The 21,720-nt window shown below is 37.3% G+C and overlaps 1 protein-coding gene across 1 annotated transcript in view; it reads left to right on the top strand.

The window, feature by feature from the left end:
- Positions 1–15,801, top strand: part of LOC122920383 (cadherin-8-like) — a 391,866-nt gene extending 376,065 nt beyond the window's left edge. The window contains exons 10-11 of the mRNA XM_044269837.1: positions 10,788–11,039; positions 15,308–15,801. Coding sequence (XP_044125772.1) covers positions 10,788–11,039; positions 15,308–15,801 — 746 coding nt within the window. The remainder of the gene's footprint in view (positions 1–10,787; positions 11,040–15,307) is intronic.
- The last annotated feature ends 5,919 nt before the right edge of the window (positions 15,802–21,720 follow it).

The following is a 21,720-nucleotide window of genomic DNA, read 5'->3' as shown; positions in this document are numbered from 1 at the left end:
TATGTAATAAAGGGTGTATTAGAGTTCCGGTTCCTTGTAATTTTTGGCAGCCCTTTTACTTAGTGCATAGGCTTTATGAGTGTAGTAATCCCACTACCTGAACAATTGTACCACAATGTAAGTGAGGCCCTCCTTTATGTGATATACAGGTTGCATCGGAGTACCTCTTCATTGTAATTTTTGGCAGCACTTGCACTTTATATACAAGTAAATATATAGGAAAGAATTCCTAACAATTTTTTCCTCTAAAATCGATTTTATCTTTGGTTTTGTGCATATTATTGTCAGTCTGTATAATTGGCGTACTACTCGGACAACATCATTCCCAGCAGTGACCTGGGAGTCCAAGATGCATCCAGACATCCTCCCTATGCTTTCCCTGTACCATTTCAGTGGTGTTTTCATCAATTTCTGACCTTTTCCTGTGAAACAGACACCCTTCTCTCTTCAGAGCAGGAGGTGCCTGGTTTAATGCTCTGGTTCTCCCATTGACTCCCATTGTGCTCGGGTGCACGGCTAAAGCACCAGAGCATCCCGAGGTGTTCTACTCGAGCACCCGATTACTTTGGTGCTCGATCAACACTAGTTAATACTTACAAGAATGAACTATTCTGAAAAATGGAATGTGAATGAATTCAGACAGAGGCAGAGATACATCCCGAACTGTGGGTTATCCAGTGGTCAATTTATTCATACATTTCTAGTAGAAGCAACAAGGACAGCACAAAATTATATTATGGTGAATACAAGAATTTACTTAGACATGTCAGGAGTGCGGACAGATCCTCTTTAATATTAGAGGCGTAATAAACAAATGTACAATAAAGTCTAAAAATTCTGAAGACATTGTTTGTCTTTAATCCTGATGCATAAATGTATGACGCTGATCCCATGACTGGAGTGCTTATGGTCATCTTTTTCCTATTCCATTTCTTCTACAAAAGAAGATTGATTTGATAGCTTGGTCAGTCCTTCCACCTTTTTGCTGCCTTCACAGGGAGTAGCCATTTAAAGGTTCAACACCACCCATACCAAACAGAATAGGAGCATCCTGAGCTGCCTCTCCATTGTCTACTTTGCAAAATTATCAAATATAATTCCATTTGTTCAAGATGGTTGTCTATACCAAGAGGTAGAAGTGCCCAAATCCCAGAACTGGAATATCAAGATTTGATTTCCTTTATTTCCCTACTCTTTTACAGAGTAATTTGATATGATCATTTGGTCAGTTGCCCTTCCTTTTTGTACCATTACAAAGTGTAGCCCCACACCACTCATGGATTATGGGATCTGAGAAGGCAAAGCTTTGTCTTCTTTCTCTTTTAAGCCTCCATAGTCAATGCCCATATGGTATATATGGTTTAAAGTCAAGCACATGCAGTATAATATTATTAGAATGAGAGTAGAAACCGTGTGGACCTCAAAGGAATATATGCAGTATTATTCCATACTTATGAAGTTATTCAATTTTTTAGATTTCATTGTAGACTTAAATTCTTCAGACATAATTGATATATATCCTATAAAACGACACAATATGAATTAATATTATTAAAACACACTTATTGACAAAAAAAATAATACACCCAGATAGCTGCAATTTCTACAGTTATGCCTCTCACAGATAGGTAAATGCAGGTGTGGACTATTTAGACACTGGGTCTTGCTACAAGAGGGCATGAATGTGCTTTTTTGCTGCCCTATAAACACGCTGTCAGAGGACACTTTAGGATAATGTATCTCTTGGTGAGAGATCATTGACTTCTAGACATGCCTCTATGATACACTGTAAGATATTTTGCCACATTGACAGACTTTGAAAGGGGGCATATTAGTAGATTGAAAGAGGCAGGATATTCATTTTTAAAAAATAGCCCACCATCTAGGCTGTTCTGACCTAGCTGTTAGTGTTGGGACCAGTGGTTATATGAGGGCACACACTGTAAATAGGCTTTGGACGACCCAGACAGACCACTAGTAGAAAGGATCATCCACCGATAACCATGATTAGCTCTCACAGTTTCGTTGTCCTTTATCCAGACATAAGTGGCACCTTCATTTCATACCCCTGTCTCTGTCAGGACCATTTCCAGGAGCTAAGCAGAAGGAGATTTGGTTTCACTTATTACGTGTTCTGCCATTGAGAGCCAGGCAATGTCACCTTCATTTGCAGTGGTGATATGAACAAGAAAACTGGACAGCCACAGACTAGAACCACATTGTCTTTAGCTTCAAATCCAGGTTTTCTTTGGGGACTCCCAATGGTTGTGTTAGAGTATGGAGGCCTCGTGGTGAGCACTTTAATCTTGCCTTTGCTGTGGAGCAACGCCCTGCCCCAACTGCTGGTGTGCTGATCTGGGGATACATAGTATATGACAGTCGGTGACCCCTAGTAGCGATATGAGGGACACTAACAGCTCAGTAATATGTGCGGGACATCCTGCAGCCACATGTGTTGCCCCTCGTGGCAGTGCTTCCAACTGGCATTTTTCAGCTGGATAATGCTTGTCCAAGCACAGCAAGTGTTTCCCAGGAATATCTACATCAGATTGCAACACATCCTTTTCCTGCCCCATCAATCAGATTTATCGCCAATCAAGCATTTACGGGAGCAGCTGGGACACCAACTTCAGCAACCTATGAGTGTGCAGGATCTACAGACTCAGCTGCAAAATCTGTGGGCAACTGTGCCACAGGATACCATTTGAAACCTATATGCCTCTATGCCCAACCATACATCATATTGTAGCCATGCTAGATATGGCCCAACAGGGTCCTAGAGCCTCCTTTCAACTGTACAGTTTCCCTCAACAATCTTGTACTTTCACTCTAATATTGTAATCACTTCCATATATCTTCATTACATTCACACATAGAAAGTTTCATGTAATTCCAACAACTCCTTCTTGGTACGGTACGTTATTTAGTGAGTGTATATAGCATTTTCCTTCTCAAGCAACCGCAATCAATTCACAGTCTTGTGAACTTATTCTATGTGGTGTGAGGTTTAAAGTGACAATGAACAATGGAAAAAGTTATGTAATACAGTTCTAATAACGTGGTTCACATGCCAATTGTTCTTTTGGCGGCTCCCCAAGGTAAATGTGATGCAAAAGATAAGGATTTCTTTGCTGTTTCTTAGCCTGACATTTTGCACGTTCATTTACCTTCACATAGGAACAAAGCCAAGCTGGCATTAATGCAAGAGGGTCAATCAATTGCACAGTGGGTGAATGTCAACTTAGAGCTTATTCATTTTTTCAGACGTGAGACAAATACCTAAGAAGCACGTCTGCTTCTATGGACCTTGGTCAATAGAGGTGTTCTAAATCTTGAAAGTAATTGAAGGTAACAAAGGACACTTTACTGTTGATATCTATATGCCTAACACATGCTGGATGTCTTCTTCACCATTTACTAAACAGTGGATCAATTTGATTTCATAAAGCATACAATATGTCTCTAGTCTACTACTTTTTATTTGCATTTTTTCCTTGATTTGCCCTCATAAATTATCGGAAAAACAAACATATTTGACACAATATAAAGTGTACCTGTCATCAGTCTGAGTCACAAATCTAAAAGATATCACTTTGAGAAGGATTCATCACAATGAATACTAAGTCAATATGTAGTGCAAAAAACTCAAAATGTTGACTCCTCATTCTAAAATCTTTGAAGCATATTCTAGGAAAAGCAATGAAAAGAGCTTTGTGCATAAAGTCAATGTTTATGGCTCCCCTGCGAATATAGCTTTAAGGGACAAGTACATGTCATGCAACAAATTATGCAGAAATAGTGTCATATCCCAAAACCTTGGCTTGAGGAACATTTAGTATTTTTTTATAAAATACATTGCAATTAATTACATTAATCACACAGCAGCTCTCACCTCCCCTTCATCAGTCGAGCACGGATGACGCACCCGGTTGCGTAATGGTAAATTCGAAAATATAGGAAATCCAGCTCAAGTTATGAGGAAAGGACCGATATTTGTTAGTGGTCTGAAACGCATAACCGAACATTCCTGTTTCTGTCGAAGACTTTATGCCGCAATAAAGCTAGCAAATTTTCCACCATTTCTTGAGCTGGATTTCCTATATTTTCGAATTGTAATTAATTGTAATACATTGTAATTCATCAAGTACATTGCATTTTAATTCATGAATGTTGAAAAGTTTTTCCAGGCTCCTGATATTCATGACCTATTCTCAATATAGTAAAATGGTGAAAATATCCACAGCTCTCTTCAGTTTGTGCAGAAATCCAGTTTTTTTTTATTTAATCAGCAGCATACAAGGCTATCCTCAAGATTGGTCATTAATATCCAGACAGTGAGTGCCCAACACCCTGCTCCTCCATCAATCAGTTGTTTCCTGCAACCTCAGACACTGGAACTAGCAATGTGAATGGAATAGTAAGCACAGCTCTGTTCAAAGTGTAGTGGTCATGTAGGGTTACTGCAGCTCTTTGAGCAGAGCTATGCATCCTATTCCAGGCACTGTGCTAGTTACAGCACTGGTGGCTGCAGCATGTCGGGGCCTGAGAATAGGACATCAATATCAGGTGCCTGGAAAACCCCATTACAGACCATAAAGAAAAGACCTGTGGGCCCTGAGTATACCATTTGAATAGCTATCTAAACCAAAACAAATTCAGCACTACTACAACTCTCCACAGGAAAAGTCCACCACATAAACCGCGACAGAGATATGAGAATAACCCTCAGGTTTAAGCTGTGTATTTACATTTTGAATACTGCTGATCAACCCACAGCTCTGGCTCCAGTCAATTGGGCTAATTAGCATGTGGACACCGATGCGGAAAGTACCCATGTGTACCATGCCTTCTTGCCATGCATACCCATGGCTAAATTTATAGATGTTTGCTTATTTAATTTTGTATTTATTTATTTATTCCTTTATTTATTTTTGACCTTTTCAACAAACAAATAGAGTCAGTACTTCCATAATGTGTAACCTAAAACAAAATTAACATTAAAATGAATCATGTACTGCATAAGACAAGGAAGCAATATATATGCTCACCTGTGTGTATCTCATACTTTCGGTATATTGTATTTATTTATTTATTTTATTTTATTATTATATATATATATATATTTTATTTTTTTTGCTAGCAAATTCCCTCAGGCTTTTTCCATTGATGGTAATAACAGCCAGTGAGTTACTTGAACAGTATTTTTTGAAAATATGGAATGATTTTGACAGCTTTATGTGGCTTAGAATGTTCTCTTTATCAGGATAGAGATTTGACAAATGACTAGGTTAAATCAATATAAAAAGCGGTTAAGTAAGCATTTCAAGTACCACATAAAGGCATCAAATCAGAGCATATACTGTATATTTAGAAAGAAGAAATGGGAAAAATCTTCACATAGTAACCACATAGTTAATCACCACATATATTAATTTCACAGAATACACCTAACAGTTAAATGAGTGCAACTAGGCAGACTATAACAGCTAAAAGCCTATCACTTCTCACATAGTGTACTTCTTACATAATACTTCCAAGTAAAGTGACTTTAATGGAAACTTGTGTAATTAGAAAAGCACATTCTATTGTAAAAAGTTGAAAATCAAGTCTTCAAATGCATTAACATGAAGCTGTTTGTTGAGAAATTTAAAGGGGAACTCCACTAAAGGAACTCCATTTCTCCTCCAAATCTAACATTTCTCAAGGATCAAAAATCATAAATAGATTCAAGGAGGTCAGATCGAGGTGTATCTACCTTCTAGATTATCCGGAATATAAGTATCACTCTGAAAGAATAATCATCTTAAAACATAACATTTATTATCATATGCTGATAAAATCCTAGATACTTGGTGCGAAAAGTGAATATAAAGAGATGAGCACGGTGTAGGACCATTAATAACTGTGGCCCATGGTCATCTCAGTATATTGATGGTAAGTTTAAAGTGCGCGGCGGCACTGTGAGGGTAACCAGTGGTTCCTACCGGTAGCCAGGGGAGGTTGTCGGCTGCTCCACCACACGATATTCAAGTAGTTGTTCTTCCTGTATGGATGGTCGGATGAATCACTGGGGAGATAACAACCAGCTGACAGTCGGACACATGTGTGCAGGGTCCCTAAGGAAATCCTATGGCTGTCTAACCGGTACCCTGTAACTAGAAGTGTGGTAGCAACCTGACCACAGGGCACTCGTCCTTGAAAGGACGACCCTGTCTGGAACCTTTCCCTAACTCTAGTAACTATATGTCCCTAACTATGCATGAGCATTGTCCCTACACGCATGTTTCACTGCCAGGACATAGGGCAGTTCATCAGGGGAGATGATGTAAAAATAAAGCAGGTCAATCCTAGATGAAGTGGTCAGGCCTGCAGACCAAAAATGACACGATCAGTCAAAATGGTCAGTAGGTGCACGAAGGTGGTTGGCTCTTATGTGGGCTACCCCATAGATATGGGGTTAAGGATGATGCAGTAAACAGATGTATGTACCTGCATGTGGGACATATAGTTACTAGAGTTAGGGAAAGGTTCCAGACAGGGTCGTCCTTTCAAGGACGAGTGCCCTGTGGTCAGGTTGCTACCACACTTCTAGTTACAGGGTACCGGTTAGACAGCCATATGATTTCCTTAGGGACCCTGCACACATGTGTCCGACTGTCAGCTGGTTGTTATCTCCCCAGTGATTCATCCGACCATCCATACAGGAAGAACAACTACTTGAATATCGTGTGGTGGAGCAGCCGACAACCTCCCCTGGGTACCGGTAGGAACCACTGGTTACCCTCACAGTGCCGCCGCGCACTTTAAACTTACCATCAATATACTGAGATGACCATGGGCCACAGTTATTAATGGTCCTACACCGTGCTCATCTCTTTATATTCACTTTTCGCACCAAGTATCTAGGATTTTATCAGCATATGATAATAAATGTTATGTTTTAAGATTTCTCAAGGATCCACTAAACAAAATCCTATTCTTCACAATGTAATATCCACAAACTGGCTGTGGTGATTTTAGTTGTGTCCCTTGTCTTTTGAGGAGATGTTATGGAACAGTTTTTCACCATATTTTGTAGGTCCCTTTTACATATTTTTATACTGTAGGTTAAAGGGGTTATCCAAGTCCTTTAATGCGGCTCCATATGTCCCGGCCCCTTACAGAGGTTGTAATTACCTTGCTCCCTGGCACCCATGTGGCTTCTCATACCAGAACGGCCGCCAATGAATCTCCCCATCACACAGATGAAAACATCCAGTGCCAGGGGTGTATGTGTGGGGGGGTACTGGCAGTCAATAGAAGGCCGCAAGAGGGACGAGCCATCCTAGCATCGTGGGTGATACTAGGGAGGCCCATTCCCGTTGTGGCCTGCTATTGGCTGACACCCCTTCCCCCCTGGACCCCGGATGTCTCTGTGAGGGGCTGGGGCATATGGGGGGGCATTATAGAACTTGGATAACCCCTTTGATCATGTCCCCCCTTAGGTGCCTCTTCTCAAGACTAAATACATTTAATCATTACTCATAACTAAACACATATCTTTACATGGGCCGAGAATCCACAAGATAATCGTTAACAAGTGTTTATAGGAATGGTCATTAACGATTGTCTTCAGGTGTAAAGGTGCCACCAATTACCTGATGAACTAACAAGACGCTCATTCATTGGGTAACAGATCTTTTGTGTAGACGCAAAAATTATAGTTCGATCTGCTGATAGCAAACAGAGTCTGTTTGAGGACAGGCGATTGTTCCTCTCCATATTGTGGAGGAGATTGCTGCATGTAAACAAAGCTGTCTCCTTTACTGACAAGCATGCGCTTGATGGGAAGGAACACTTCGTTCTCGAAAATCGCCTGCTATATCGTCCCATCTGAAGGGATTTTAAAACCCTCCATGCACCTTATCAGTTTAGTGGCTCTTCTTTGTACTTTCGCCAGCTCCAGGGCATATTTCTATAAAGTGGTGCCGAGAACTGAACTACATTTTTCATCTAAGGGATCTTTCACACTTGCGGCAGAGGATTCCGGCCGGCAGTTCCATCGCCGGAACTACGTGCCGGATACGTCAAAAAGCATGCAAACTGATGGCATTTGTCATACAGATCAGGATCCTGATCTGTATGACAAATTCATTGAAATGCTGGATCCGTCTCTCTCTGGTGTCATCCAGAAAAACGGATCCGGCATTTATTTTGTTTACATTTTTTGCGGTCTGAGCATGCGCAGACCGCAATGCAGGATTCGTTTTGCCGGAACCCTCGGGGTCGGATCCGGCATTAATGCATGTTAATGGGAAAAAATGACGGCAAGTGTTCCACATGCTGTGGTATTATCTCCATTCTGAAAAAAGTAAAAAAGACTGAACTGAAGACATCCTGATGCATCCTGAAAGGATTGTTCTCCATTCAGAATGCATTAGGATAAAACTGATCAGTTCTTTTCCGGTAATGAGCCCCTAGGATGGAATTCAATGCCGGAAAAGAATAACGCTAGTGTGAAAGTGCCCTAAGGCTGCGTTACAGTTTTGTAAATTGTTAATATCGCATTCATGTCTTGCGAGTCCACATATATTTGCTTTTGTATTTCCCCTTTCACAATGGCATACCATATGTAGAATTGATAGGGCCACATACAAAATAGACCCTCATTATTATGCTGGGTTTGGTCTGATGCTTGTTTGTCCCTCCCCACTTGGATCGACAAGCAGTTCCTGTAGAAAGGGGAGTCTCGCATAGGTTTTTGGCAGTAGCAAAAAGTAGGAAGGTCTGGATTCTGTCACTCTTAAGCCCCATAGCTGCCCATTGGTCTGCTTTTATAGTAAGTACACTCTTGTACTTTCATATAAATGAGAACAAGCTGCTGAGTAGTTTTGTCATTGAAGAAAAAAATAATAATCCTCGGCAAACTGAAGCTTTGATCGCTGATACTAAACACAGTGGCAGTTAATATTGGAGCATTCAGTGAGAAGGCATAGAGGTTACAGTAAAAGGTTTAAAATGTACTTAATATTGAAACCGGACTACCTTATATCAATTTAACGATACTACATTCTGCTTGTGTATTGTTGAGAAGCCAGCAACATAACCTTTTACTGTATTACTATGAACCATCTTAATTTGAAATTTTATTTAAAATGTTTTTACATTCTCATTAAAAAGCTTCAAGCTGCACGATAATTCTTGCTGTCTCAGGCCGTTAGTACAAGAACTGCATGACATTACTCAGACATAGAGTGGCTTTAAGAGATTGCCCTCTCCTAGTAAGCTCAATGTCAAAATATTGTTTAGGCATTTTTTTTATGGAGTCCTACTCCCTCCACTGTTTAAACTTACTATTATTAAATATACTGTATGTAAGCAATGGAACTGCTAGCCTGAGGACCACATGTTCCCAGTAGTACCCTTTTATTTTGTCAAAGGGATAATGGAACAATGCTACACATGTAAGTGTACTATTTAGCCTTCAGACTACTCTTTGACATGTGCCACCTTGGATATTAATGAATCAATATTGAACTATACTCTAGTAAGGCTATGTTCATATTTGTGTCTGAGGCTCCATGCGGAGCCTCTGTCACAGAGTTCTTCAAAAATAGAAGAAAGAAAAAGTCCTACATGCAGGGATTTTTTCTCCACTAAACAAACATTTTTCTAAATGGAATCCTAACAGATCCCATTATAGTCAATGGGATCTGTTAGGCTCAGTCCCTATCACTTATATGCCAAATCCAGCAGTTATGTTATTTTATTTTTTTCTGCTCCTATAACGGAGCAGAAGAATAGAAACAAATAGTGTTGATGTAAAGAGCCTTAAGAAATACTACTTGAACATTAGGACTTTTAGAGCAATGAACCTACTTCAGCCAAATTCTTCTCTAGTAGAAAGTTGGTTTGCTCCATATTTCCTTCTTCTCCAATATTATAGCACTTCCAATCACAGTAGAGGTACTGGAAAAAGGCTTCTTATAAATTCCTTAAAATGGGATCCAGCTCAGAAATTATGAAGTACCAGAACATATGATTATTTCTTCCTCATTGTGTTTTGGTGGACTTAAGTAATCAAGCAAGTGCAGAAGTAAGGGTCCAGGCAGAAGTACTGTGTAGTCCCTAGAATCCATCTTTGGTATGATGTCTTGATATCACGATATAATACTTGTGTGCTATTGGACTTGTCTACTGTTTGGAATGCCCAGGTAAAGAAGACAAGGCTCTAGCAGTTTATTTAGAGGACATTTCTAAGAATAAACTGCTTTTAATTTAGAAATAGCAACATTCTAGTTCATTGGCTAGGCTAGCTCGGCTACAGTGACTGGAATAGGACTGAGCCCCAATACCAGGAACTAGGTACAGGTGATATCAAATGTTGCTCATATAATACTGTACAGAAGTCTTTCAGTCAAAAGAGACCTTTCTTGGCACTATGAGTGTTAGCTAAGTCTAGGCCTCTTACCCATGATCGGTCAGACTCAACTTGCTGAGGAAGGTCTGTTTTGACCGAGAGACTTCTGTATTCTGTATGAGCATCACTTGATCTTGCATTATTATTTCACCTAGACTATATTGTTTTTTAATGTATCAATAAAATAAAATTGAGCGGAGGGCAGGTGTTATCTTTCTTCCTGAACTGCAATAACAGGCAAAGCCTATGGTCAAGTGAGGTGCTGTTTATGTGGAAAATGGAAGTAAAACTTTTTTTTTTTTATCTAAGAAAAAGTATGTGTGCATATTATGAATTGATTATATTGAATATTGACAATTGACATATTTTTGTTCTTTTTTTTTTTTAGATAATTCCCTTAGCATATTGGCAAGGCATAATGGATTTAATCGACTGAAGCAAGAAGTTTACCTGTTACCGATTATAATAAGCGACAGTGGCAATCCTCCAATGAGCAGTACCAGCACCCTTACTATACGGGTCTGTGGCTGTAGCAGTGATGGAGTGGTGCAATCCTGCAATGCGGAAGCCTACGTTCTGCCAATTGGACTCAGTATGGGGGCTTTAATAGCTATTCTGGCCTGTATTGTGCTGCTACTAGGTATGGAATGCCTTAATCTGTCCTTTATACTACTGAAAATTCAACATAAAAACTTCACAGCAAATGAAAGGATTTGTATGAGTAGATGAAAGGCTCTGCCTTATTGTTTTTCTGAAAATGGTGCAACGATTGGCCCCTAATTTGAAGCTCAATTGCATTCACTTGAATAGGGCTACATAGCAATACCAGACAATACTGAAATTCATTGCATACATCATAATATTTTACATTAAAGGCTATGTACACCTTTGGTACAATTTGTTTTATGATTGCATTTTACTAATTTTGGACTAAAAATATATTTTTATTTTGGTCTTTATTAAAAATATTCAGTCATTCTGTTACAAACTTAACTGTTTGTCTAGCTATGCAAATTGTAAAAATTAAGCCACATTCTTATCAGTAAGATAAAAGTTGAGCTATAATGAGTGTTTATAAGGTCAGAGATCAGAAATAAAGAGCTGCCAGCTGAGCTGCCTTACAGAACACAATAAAAACACAGTTCATGTCTATTAGAGAATCTCATGTCTATACAGGGAAAGGGGCTCAACATTTTAATTTAAAATAAACTATTGATACAGAATGATTTTTAGCTCAAAATGATTTTAATATAAAAAATAAACTGCTTCATAGCCTTTATATGCAGCCATCAGTGGACTTGCAATCTGACAGTAGCTCTCTATATAAGTGTAGAATCCAGAAATCCATTTTTGACACTATTGGTTTGGGTTCTCTTTTAAGTAGAAATACAACTGGCCAACTGTCATCCGCTGTCAGTGGTCACAGCAGGGGAAATGTAGTATTACCTGTCTAACATTCAATTGAATGGATTCCCATGTAAAACATGGATGGGGGGCATATCTGTCAATGTGGGAGATGCTCTTAACCAGAAGTTCTCCACTCCAGTGGGAGACTACCCTCTACGGTATGATGTTCATATATCCTGATATAGAATTTAGAAAAAGGCTATCTTAGGCCATGCTCACATGTTGTTATTGGCCTTAGCATAGTGTCTGCACTGGGAGAAGCCTAAATCCTACCACATTAAATAATGCATCATGGGAGATAAATGTCTGTTAGTCAATTCTATTAGAAATCCTACAACAAAATCATGCAAAAATCTGAAATTTTCTGGCTCAAATATTTAACATAATGGAAATGATTTACAGATATTAAAAAAAAAAGCAATTCTGTAAGATGAGAGCTTCCACACACAATAGTGAAAAGATGTTGGGAGCTTTGAACGATGCTTCCTTGGATTCGGCATTTGTGCAGAAAATGTATTGTAGGTGGACCACATGCTGGGAAAAAGTAAGAACAGAAAACTTTTAAGCAGCAGCATACTGTTTAATGGAAACCAATGAATTAAAATAATGGAGACAAAAAGAACATGCTCACTTGATATATTCCCTGCTAATACATTATCAAAGTATGCCCTTCTATATGGTACATTTAATCCGGCTTTGTGTTCTGGTAAAATGCTGTTTTCTAGAAACAAATAGGAAACGTTTATTTTTTAGTTAAAAGGAGATTTAGAGAGAATTCAAAGATCAGTTCTCATTGTAACATCATTGCAAACCACTGGAATGATTGGACTTTTAATGCATTAAAGGGTTGTCTTAGATTATTTTTTTGTCTGCATTTTTCACAAAAATAGCGCATGTACTATATGATGTCTGATTTTCATTTTTTGCACTACTCATGAGATAACCCCTTTAACTATGTGTGTATATATGTGTATAGATATTGATAACCTATTCTCAAGATAGGTCACACATAATAACATAGTAATATGGTATTATAAGGCTGAAAATAGTCATACACCCATCCAGTTCAGCCTGTTACTCTGCAAATTGATCCAGAGGAAGGCCCCTGGATCAATGACCCCTCTCTAGTAACTATAACCTGTAATATAATTACATTCCAGAAATACATCCAGGCCCCTCTTGAACTCTTCTTGAATTTGACATCACCACCTCCTCAAGTAGAGAGCTCCATAGTCTCACTGCTCTTACCATAAAGAATCATCTTCTATGTTTATGAAGAAACCTTTTCTGTAGATGTAAAGGAATTAAAAGGTATAGTTGCAAAATTAGAACTGCAACTGCACTTTTTAATTTACTATACAAAAGAAATTCTATGTTTTTTTATGTTAATAACCCATGTAGAATGGTCTGGGACTAACCTGATGTTTTTGTTTTTGTTAATTTATCTTTTTATTCTGTATATGAATGATATTTTGGCATGCCCCCTTGCTTCTTTTATGTTTGTGGATGTGATCTGAAGAAGGAGCTTGTTCAGCCCCGAAAACATGTCAACTATGATCCTAGTACACTACCTGTTGATCTGAGAAGAGCACTGACTCTCCATTTTTCCTCTCTTCTTTTTCTTCATACAAATAGATCATGGGAGAAATCTCTGTACTGATCCCTGATATATTTATGCATGGTTATAAGATCACCCCTCAGTCATCTTATTTCAAAACTAAAAATCATCATAGTTATCAATATCTGATCTTTGGAGATCCAACTCAAAGTACCCCATACTCCCATTGTTCAATACAATGTATGGTATCATGAGTGGTATACTATGAAGAGGGGGGGGGGGGGGCGTAACACTCACCCGTGTGTGTGTGTATATATATATATATATATATATATATATAATTTTGAAACTAGGCAAATAGATACCCTAATTTACACTTTTCCCTAAAATATAATATAAAATGTGTCTTTATAATAAATTCTTTAAAGCCTAAAGGGTTAAAACTTAACCCCACCCCCTAACCATATGCTTGAATTTTAGTGTCAAGTTCCTTGTACATTGCCAGCTGACAAAGTGAATAATAGTAAGTGCCACAACTACAATTAACACAGCATAGGTTGCTTTAAAAGAAGAACTAATGCCCCCCCCCCCCCAACATGCAATGACAGTTAAAGTGAGGCAAAAACAATTGCATAACACAAATATGATTTTTCACAATGGAGGAATCTCATTCAACAGAGAGAGAGACTTCAGATAACCAGCCTGTCTTATTAGAAGACAGAGAGGCCTGTTTATTAGTCTCGGAAGAATCCGATCAAAACAGTTCCCTTTGGGCATGCACTTTAAAAATCAAGGGTTAAAGATATAAGTCTATGATATGCCAAACTGCATTTTTTTCAATTCTACTATCATTGGTGCTATATAATGTGCAGCACTGTGCTTGTTTTTTTTGCATCCAATTTGACCAAATCACCTAAGAAATCCAATTTGAAATTGTTTTGAATGCTTGAAAAAATATGTTTCTTGCATCTCTTTCTCCATCTTTCTCTCTCTCTCTCTCTCAAAATTCTCACAAATCAATTCTTAAGAAATTCTGATTCTAACTAATCAGAATTTTTGGAAAAATGAGGGTTGAATTTTTAATTCTATAGAATGAATGTATTCATCTTTACTTGGTATACTATGAAGAGGGTGCAACACTCTGCAGAGTACTGTGGCCCCTCCAAACAGCTATTTGGCAATGGTCCTGGGAGTTAGACCTCAGATGATCAGATATTGATGACCTATTCTGAGGATAGGTCTTCAATTTTAATCCAAAAATATGTTTAAATTAACCGCATTGAACAGTAGCAGTGACAAGCCTAATGACCATTTTGTCTACCAAAGACAAAAAAGGCCCACAAAGCAAAACAGTCCCGAAAAGTTCAAGGAGCTGAAAAAACACAGTTTAGTTCTGTGGAGTCACGTGGCATATGATAATTTTAAGTGTGGCTGAGGGTGATGATGTGATATCCAAGGGTAGTTTGGGCATTTCTGGTGCCCCAAAGAAAGTTCTGTCTAGGGACCCCCATAACACCTCTAAATTTTGCCCCCATCAGCCTCACTCTAAACTTTGCAGTGCAGCCTGGACACTTTTACTACTGCAATACAGCTAGAAAGGGCTCCCCTGGGGCCCTGTGCAGCTAAATCAGCTGCACAGGTGGTATGTCCACCCCTATAGCCATTGTTTTTAAAGAAATGCTTGTGGCTTAACATTTTCTTAATTTATGTGATGGTAGAGTCCTCCACAGCATATGCCATGTGATCATGTGACACCAAAGAACCAAAAAATGCCTTCTATTCATCCCACATTTGTCTCTTAGGAAGCTGTTTAATGGACTAAATTACACTCACTGCATATTAGATATCCATTAGGGCATGCTATTAATGTGATTTCATCAATTAATTCTGAAATAAAAAATAAATCAAGATATTAATTGTTTTACTTTTGATTTTTTTCACAGTCATTGTTGTCCTATTTGTCACACTTCGAAGACACAAAAATGAGCCTCTTATTATTAAGGATGATGAAGACGTTCGTGAAAATATAATCCGCTACGATGATGAAGGAGGAGGAGAAGAAGATACAGAGGCTTTTGATATTGCAACATTACAAAATCCTGATGGAATAAATGGCTATTTACCTCGCAAGGATATCAAGCCTGATTTTCAGTTCATGCCTCGGCAAGGTCATACGTCTACTCCCAATGGTGTTGACGTGGATGAATTTATTAACGTGAGGCTCCATGAAGCTGACAATGATCCCACTGCCCCACCATACGACTCAATCCAGATTTATGGTTATGAAGGGAGAGGATCAGTGGCTGGTTCTCTAAGCTCGTTGGAGTCATCAACATCAGACTCAGATCAAAATTTTGACTACCTCAGTGATTGGGGTCCTCGTTTTAAAAGACTTGGAGAACTTTACTCAGTTGGAGAAAGTGACAGAGAAACTTGACAATGAATACACAATTTTTGCATTCCGAACTTCACAATTATGTAAAATTTTTGGGTCATTGTTAGTTAAGACTAATGTGGCCAACTTGTTTTAGAGACAATTAGCACCAGTCATCTATAAAAAAAAAAACAAATCAACTACATTGTAATGTTGAACCAAAAATTGTGTACTTTAGAGGGTAAGTCTTGTGGAGTAAAGTTTGTGAAGTATCTAGAAGTCATTGGATGTTCAGTATTCACTTGGGCCACCATAAAGGTTGAAGATTTGGCATCTGGGATGTCTGAGTCAACAGAGCAAATAGAAAGAGGAACTTTGAAAAAGCAGATTGTCGCTCTGTTATAAAAGTCTTCGACCAATAAAGTCTACTGCAACATTTTGAAAAGAGGAATTAACCACTTTTTACTAAAGCAATATTTGGTCTTCTGATGAATTTTGATAACATTGATTCCCAACTGGCTTCCACTGTGTAATGACTATACATTGTACTAATTTGGTGGTCTACAAGCCACCAACTAAACATCATCTCTTCACATTTTTGGGCCTTAAATTATTCACGTCTTATCACCAATTGAAAGAAGAAAAACATTCAAAAAATGCTTTGATGATTATGAGACATTCCCCCTTGAACGGAGGCATGTTTGTACGAAGCTTTTCCCCTACAAATTGCAAATCACCCAATATAAATTAGTATTAGAGATGAGCGAGTTTCCTAAAATTTGTTTCTGTTCTATTCATCCAAATCGAACAAGAAATCTGAATTCAGGTCGAATTTTGATTGTAACTAATCTATTCGCTCAGCTCTAATTAGAATAAAAAATATATATATAAAAATTATACTTTACCTTGTTCCAAATATTATTTATTAATTTCTCAAAGTGCTATTTTATTGCCTTTTTTCATATGTTTATTTATTGAGAAACTATGTTTAAAATACATAACTATATATATATATAATGTATATCCATTAACTAATCATTTATTTTTTTGTATGTTAAAATTCATATACATTTTGAAATTTTACGATGGCTTTTAATGCCGCAAGAGGTAATTTAATAAAGGGGGCGATGTATATTTGCAGTAGTTGCATTTTAACAGAAGGCTGAAAAGACGAGTAAAACTTTTTCTGAGAGGCTTTGTCAGTTTTTATATTTTGTTCAGAATTATGGTATGATGTATGGTGTTTTTTTTATTACAAGCACAAACATCTGGAAGTAAACAGGTTCATGTGAATATTTAAACTTTAGAATTTTAGAGTTTTACACATCACACTGTACAGTGACAGACTCAAGCTTGTAGTTATCCAGTGTTCTAGAGCAGAAACCAGTGTAGATATAATTTTTGTGCTTAAGTCAGCATTTCCTTTCTATGATATTTGCTAGTTATGCACAGGGACAATTGCACACAAAAATTGGCAGCACCAGCGGCTGCACTCATATTAAATTTGCAATTACAGATAGAAATTGTATATTAAATCAAAGTATCACATGCAGATCATTTTAATTTTCTACTTTGCTCTGAAGCTATATTATCATTTGTTTCTTTACTTTATGTATTGGAAAATTCCTGTATTGTTTACTACTTGGTGAAATATATTTTTATAAATATCTTTCTGGTCTCTTTTCCTTGTGGTACGTAAATAAGTAAAATACACTTATGTATTTTACAGAAAAAGGTCTGTGAATGATGACTTTGATTGAAAACAGCCTCCACAATATTTCATATGATTTATCAATGAATGTGAAAAAATATGGGCCAGAAAACTTTTAAAGCCCTTAATATCTTGACCTTAACATCTCATACTATGTTCTGGTATCTTGCCCTTCTCAAGGGCGCACACATCAATCTATAGGTTGAAATATTGAAGGAAGTAATAAATCTTCCCTAGTGCTTAACCTCTCAGTGACTGCAAAGGGAGTAGGATGTTAAGGGATACAAGCCAGTAACCTTTGGCTCCTCGTAGAGATGTCCATGCACAGAGTGTAATCATCTTCTTGTCTTGATTTAAAGATTCTCAAAAAAAAAAATCTTTATTATGAATGGAAAACCCAACACATGGACACCCATCTAAAAGACATTTTAGTAATATGTTTTTATGTCTCACCTTTAATGATTTTATATGGTTCTTGGTATCATATAGGCTTTTGTCATGGCATAATAATGATATTGAGGCCCTGCAAAACTACAAAATTGGCAGGTTAAAGGTGTAGTAATATAATGTTATGGAGAGCTGAATTTCAAAAGGTGTGTGTAACTGATATAGAGATGAGTTATTTTCCAAAAATTAGATTCAGTTAGATTTATCCAAATTGGCCATTATTAATTGATTCTACCTGATTTGAAAGGGCTTTTAATGCCTGGAAAATTGTTCTTTCTCTTTCTCTCTCGCTCCACAAATTCTACCCAAATGAATCTGAAGAAATTCTGATTCTATGTAATCAGAATGTTTTTTTTAGTTTTTTTTTTTATTCAGGTCAAATTTCTATTGTAATGAATCGATTTGTTGCTCTCAAGTTTAATGCTTTATTATTTTTCTGTAAGGATGATGCAGAAGAACTAAACACTTATGCCTAGCTTGCACCATAAATTAAAGCTGGTCACTGAGAGGCCCAGCAGGAAGATATTCATTTATCAACATATTGTCAGGAGACCCTTCTAACAAAAATAGTTTGTCAAAAGTGGACAACAGTTTTAAGGCCTAAGAAAAAGTCTGCCAAGACAGCCTGTTGTGTTTCAAACCTTATGATAGCTATGAATCTTAACTGCAGATATTTCTGTCAATTTAACAAGACATTTTGTGCTCCTAGCAATAATTTCCACATCAATTATGTACAGTAGATCTGAAAGTTTAAGCTACCATTTCTTATTAATCCATTCTCATTTGTTATACATGATTGAAAATTGTTCTTGGTTTTGAACAGATCACACTTGTGGCAACCTATGGATCATAAAGATAGCCCGAGTGTCAGGAAGAGTTAAAAATGTGTGCAATTTTTTTTCACATTCCTTCCAAATGGAATAATATATATTTTTGCACTGTATATTAGTAGAACATGAACAATTCCAAGCTTAGTAATAGTTTTCTTAAAAAGGTAGTTTTGTTGGTCAATTTCTATTCTATCAAAAGATATTAGTTGAGTCATGCAACTAACTTTATTTATCGATCTAAGTGAATAGAGTCTAAAATTCAGAAATCTGATTCTAATTAATCTGAATTTTGTGTAATTCAATTCAGGAGAAAACTGAAATTATATTTTTGTTAACTAAATAATTGTAGTAATTGGGCTCTCAAGCAAGGTACTGAAATATACATTTCATTAAAGGATTATGTGTCACCAAAATTTGTATCTGCCAGTTAAAACCACATAGTAGCACATATCCATTTTTCTAATCTGTTTTTATTTTCAGATTGTAGGTTTTTAATTATATTTCTGGGGAAATGATTATGGAGTCAGCCATCTTGCCTAAGCTGTTCTTAACAGCATTTACACAGCATTAAAAACATTGCCTTGGGTCATAGACACAATGGACAGGAGCAGACCCTATTGACTTATATTGGACAGTTTTCTAAGCATGCTCTGTGAACTGTGCAGAGGTCATTGTACAAGGAAAGAATAGATAAGCTTTGACAATCACCTGTTGTGAATGATGAATCCTGTCTTATCTATACATGCCTATAGCTTATAGTCAGGATTAGAATGAGTTAACTGCAGTAAAGTGATCTGTACAAACCAAGAAATTGTACCAATTATTAGACATAGCGGTCAGTGCAAAAAGTGAAGGATTTTTTTGTTTTAGGTTAATAATAAAAAAGTGACATAGAAAATTAAAGATAACATTATCCAAAATTATTTAAAAACGTTAAACATAAAAAAGTGATTTAAACAGCATGTTGTTTTCTGATGACTGACTCAAAAATTACAGTTTCTTATCTGTCCAAAATCTGGACCAGCTCTTCTGCTACTCTTGTCTGCACCACACTCTGGTCTGGCTATCCTGCATTTTGGCAGCAGATTGTTAAGATAATATCATGGATGACATATTTAAAATCACTGGTCTGTAGACATTGCCTGATTGTAAGTTTAGGGCTAGTCTCTCAATTTAGATTGACATATTATTACTGGCTGTTGGACTTTTCTGTAAATTGATTATTACTTTACTCCTTGGATTGCTTATATCTGTGGTACAACAGCTCTGACTCCTGCTTGCTCAAAACTTTGATATTCTCTTCACTCCTGGCACTTCTGTTGATTACCTGTTGCTGACCTCTGCTTATTACTAGACTATGGTTACTACTGTTGAATTGCCAAAGTCAATTCAAGAACAATCAAAGAGTGTAGCCTAGAGAATTCATTATGGGTAAACGACATCCCTCCTTGTGGGGTGCATAGAGTAGAGAATGGATAATCACATAGACTTTATGCAATGGATTAGCCTGTGCCAATCTGATTATTTCTTAGATGATCCATTGCTGCAACACAGTTGTATTGGCCACCTCTTTTAGACCACTGCTTCATCAATAACAGATATATTTTTTATCTGACCTATTTCCCCCTACAGATGTGTCAGTTCTAAACTTGAGTATGATATCATGCCTTACTGTGAAATCATGAAACAAAATCCATTTAACACCATTGAAAAAGGCAATTAACAAAAAAAGTTGGTCATTGTTTACTAAACACATTAAGAATCAAGATGAGGATTGTTGTATTTGTATATATCATTTATGTTGTTATCTTCTTGGAGTGTAGACCTCCAGTTGAACAATTTCCAATGCAATTTTAGGTGCTCATCTCAAAGAGGCTTTGCTGAATAAGTTTTTCAAATACTTTTTGTGACTTGTCACTCGATATGTATTTATTAAAATAGGTTTTTCAGGAGTAGAATAACGATGACCTATCCTGAAGATAGGCTGTCAATATTTGATTATCTGTTTGACGAGGCTATGGCACCTTGGTGAGTGCTGAAGCCTTCTCACAGAAAACCAAGCACAGCACCATTAATTGCATAGCTGTCATTCTTGATATTGCAACCCATTTACTTGAATAGAACTGATCTGAGCTTAGGCCATGTGAATGAACATGACATTACTGACCTAGGAAGAGGCAACCGTGCTCATCATAGTGTCATAGCCGCTTCCAACCGCTGATTTGTGGGGCTGACGGGAGTCAGACCCCCAGAAATTAGATATTAATGTCCTATCCTGAGAATAAGGAATCAGTATTTTACACCCAGAAAACCTAATTTTCATGGCAGTCTACATTGTCTTATCATTTAATATTTGCTGATCAATTCAGGTTACACACTGTTTCAATCCAATGGTTGTTATCATGCGTAATTTCGGGCTCCTTGAAGCTGCAAGGTGCTTTCAGATTTTATTTTTTTGTAGCTGAGCTTAGAGATGCATAACCTTCTGATTGCCTTTTTGATTGAAAGTCCCATCTGAGACCACGACAGTGCAACCAATAATAGGATTTCAAAAAATCCCATCAGTGACTCTGTAGGAGAGTTAAAGCATGACAGGAATCCCATCATTGTTAGTCAAAAGGATAAGGTAACCACTACAAGCCAGTGTTATTTTAAATTGTGTATTTATAGGGCTTTTAAACACAAAAAATCACAATAAAGGAAAAGCTGATGGAAAGTAGATTCCCGTTTTGATTTTTTTTAATAATAAAATGTTTTTTATTTATTTTTAATTCACAATAACCTTGGCCACCTTTTGATATCACGTTTGGAATGGAACATTGCTGTTAGCCACACACAAAGAGATAGATTTGTCTTTAAACAATTCCTTTTCAGACATTATTTCACTTCCCAACCGTGTGTGGATAAGATAACCTGGCTGTAGGGTAAATGTCATTTCGTCAATGTAAACCTATGGAGCTTGTTAATAAATTCTGGAGCAGGGTGCCGCGAGTG

This window comes from Bufo gargarizans, chromosome 10, assembly GCF_014858855.1.
Source record: "Bufo gargarizans isolate SCDJY-AF-19 chromosome 10, ASM1485885v1, whole genome shotgun sequence".
Classification (NCBI taxonomy): domain Eukaryota; kingdom Metazoa; phylum Chordata; class Amphibia; order Anura; family Bufonidae; genus Bufo; species Bufo gargarizans.
This window is presented reverse-complemented; position numbering and strand designations above follow the sequence as displayed.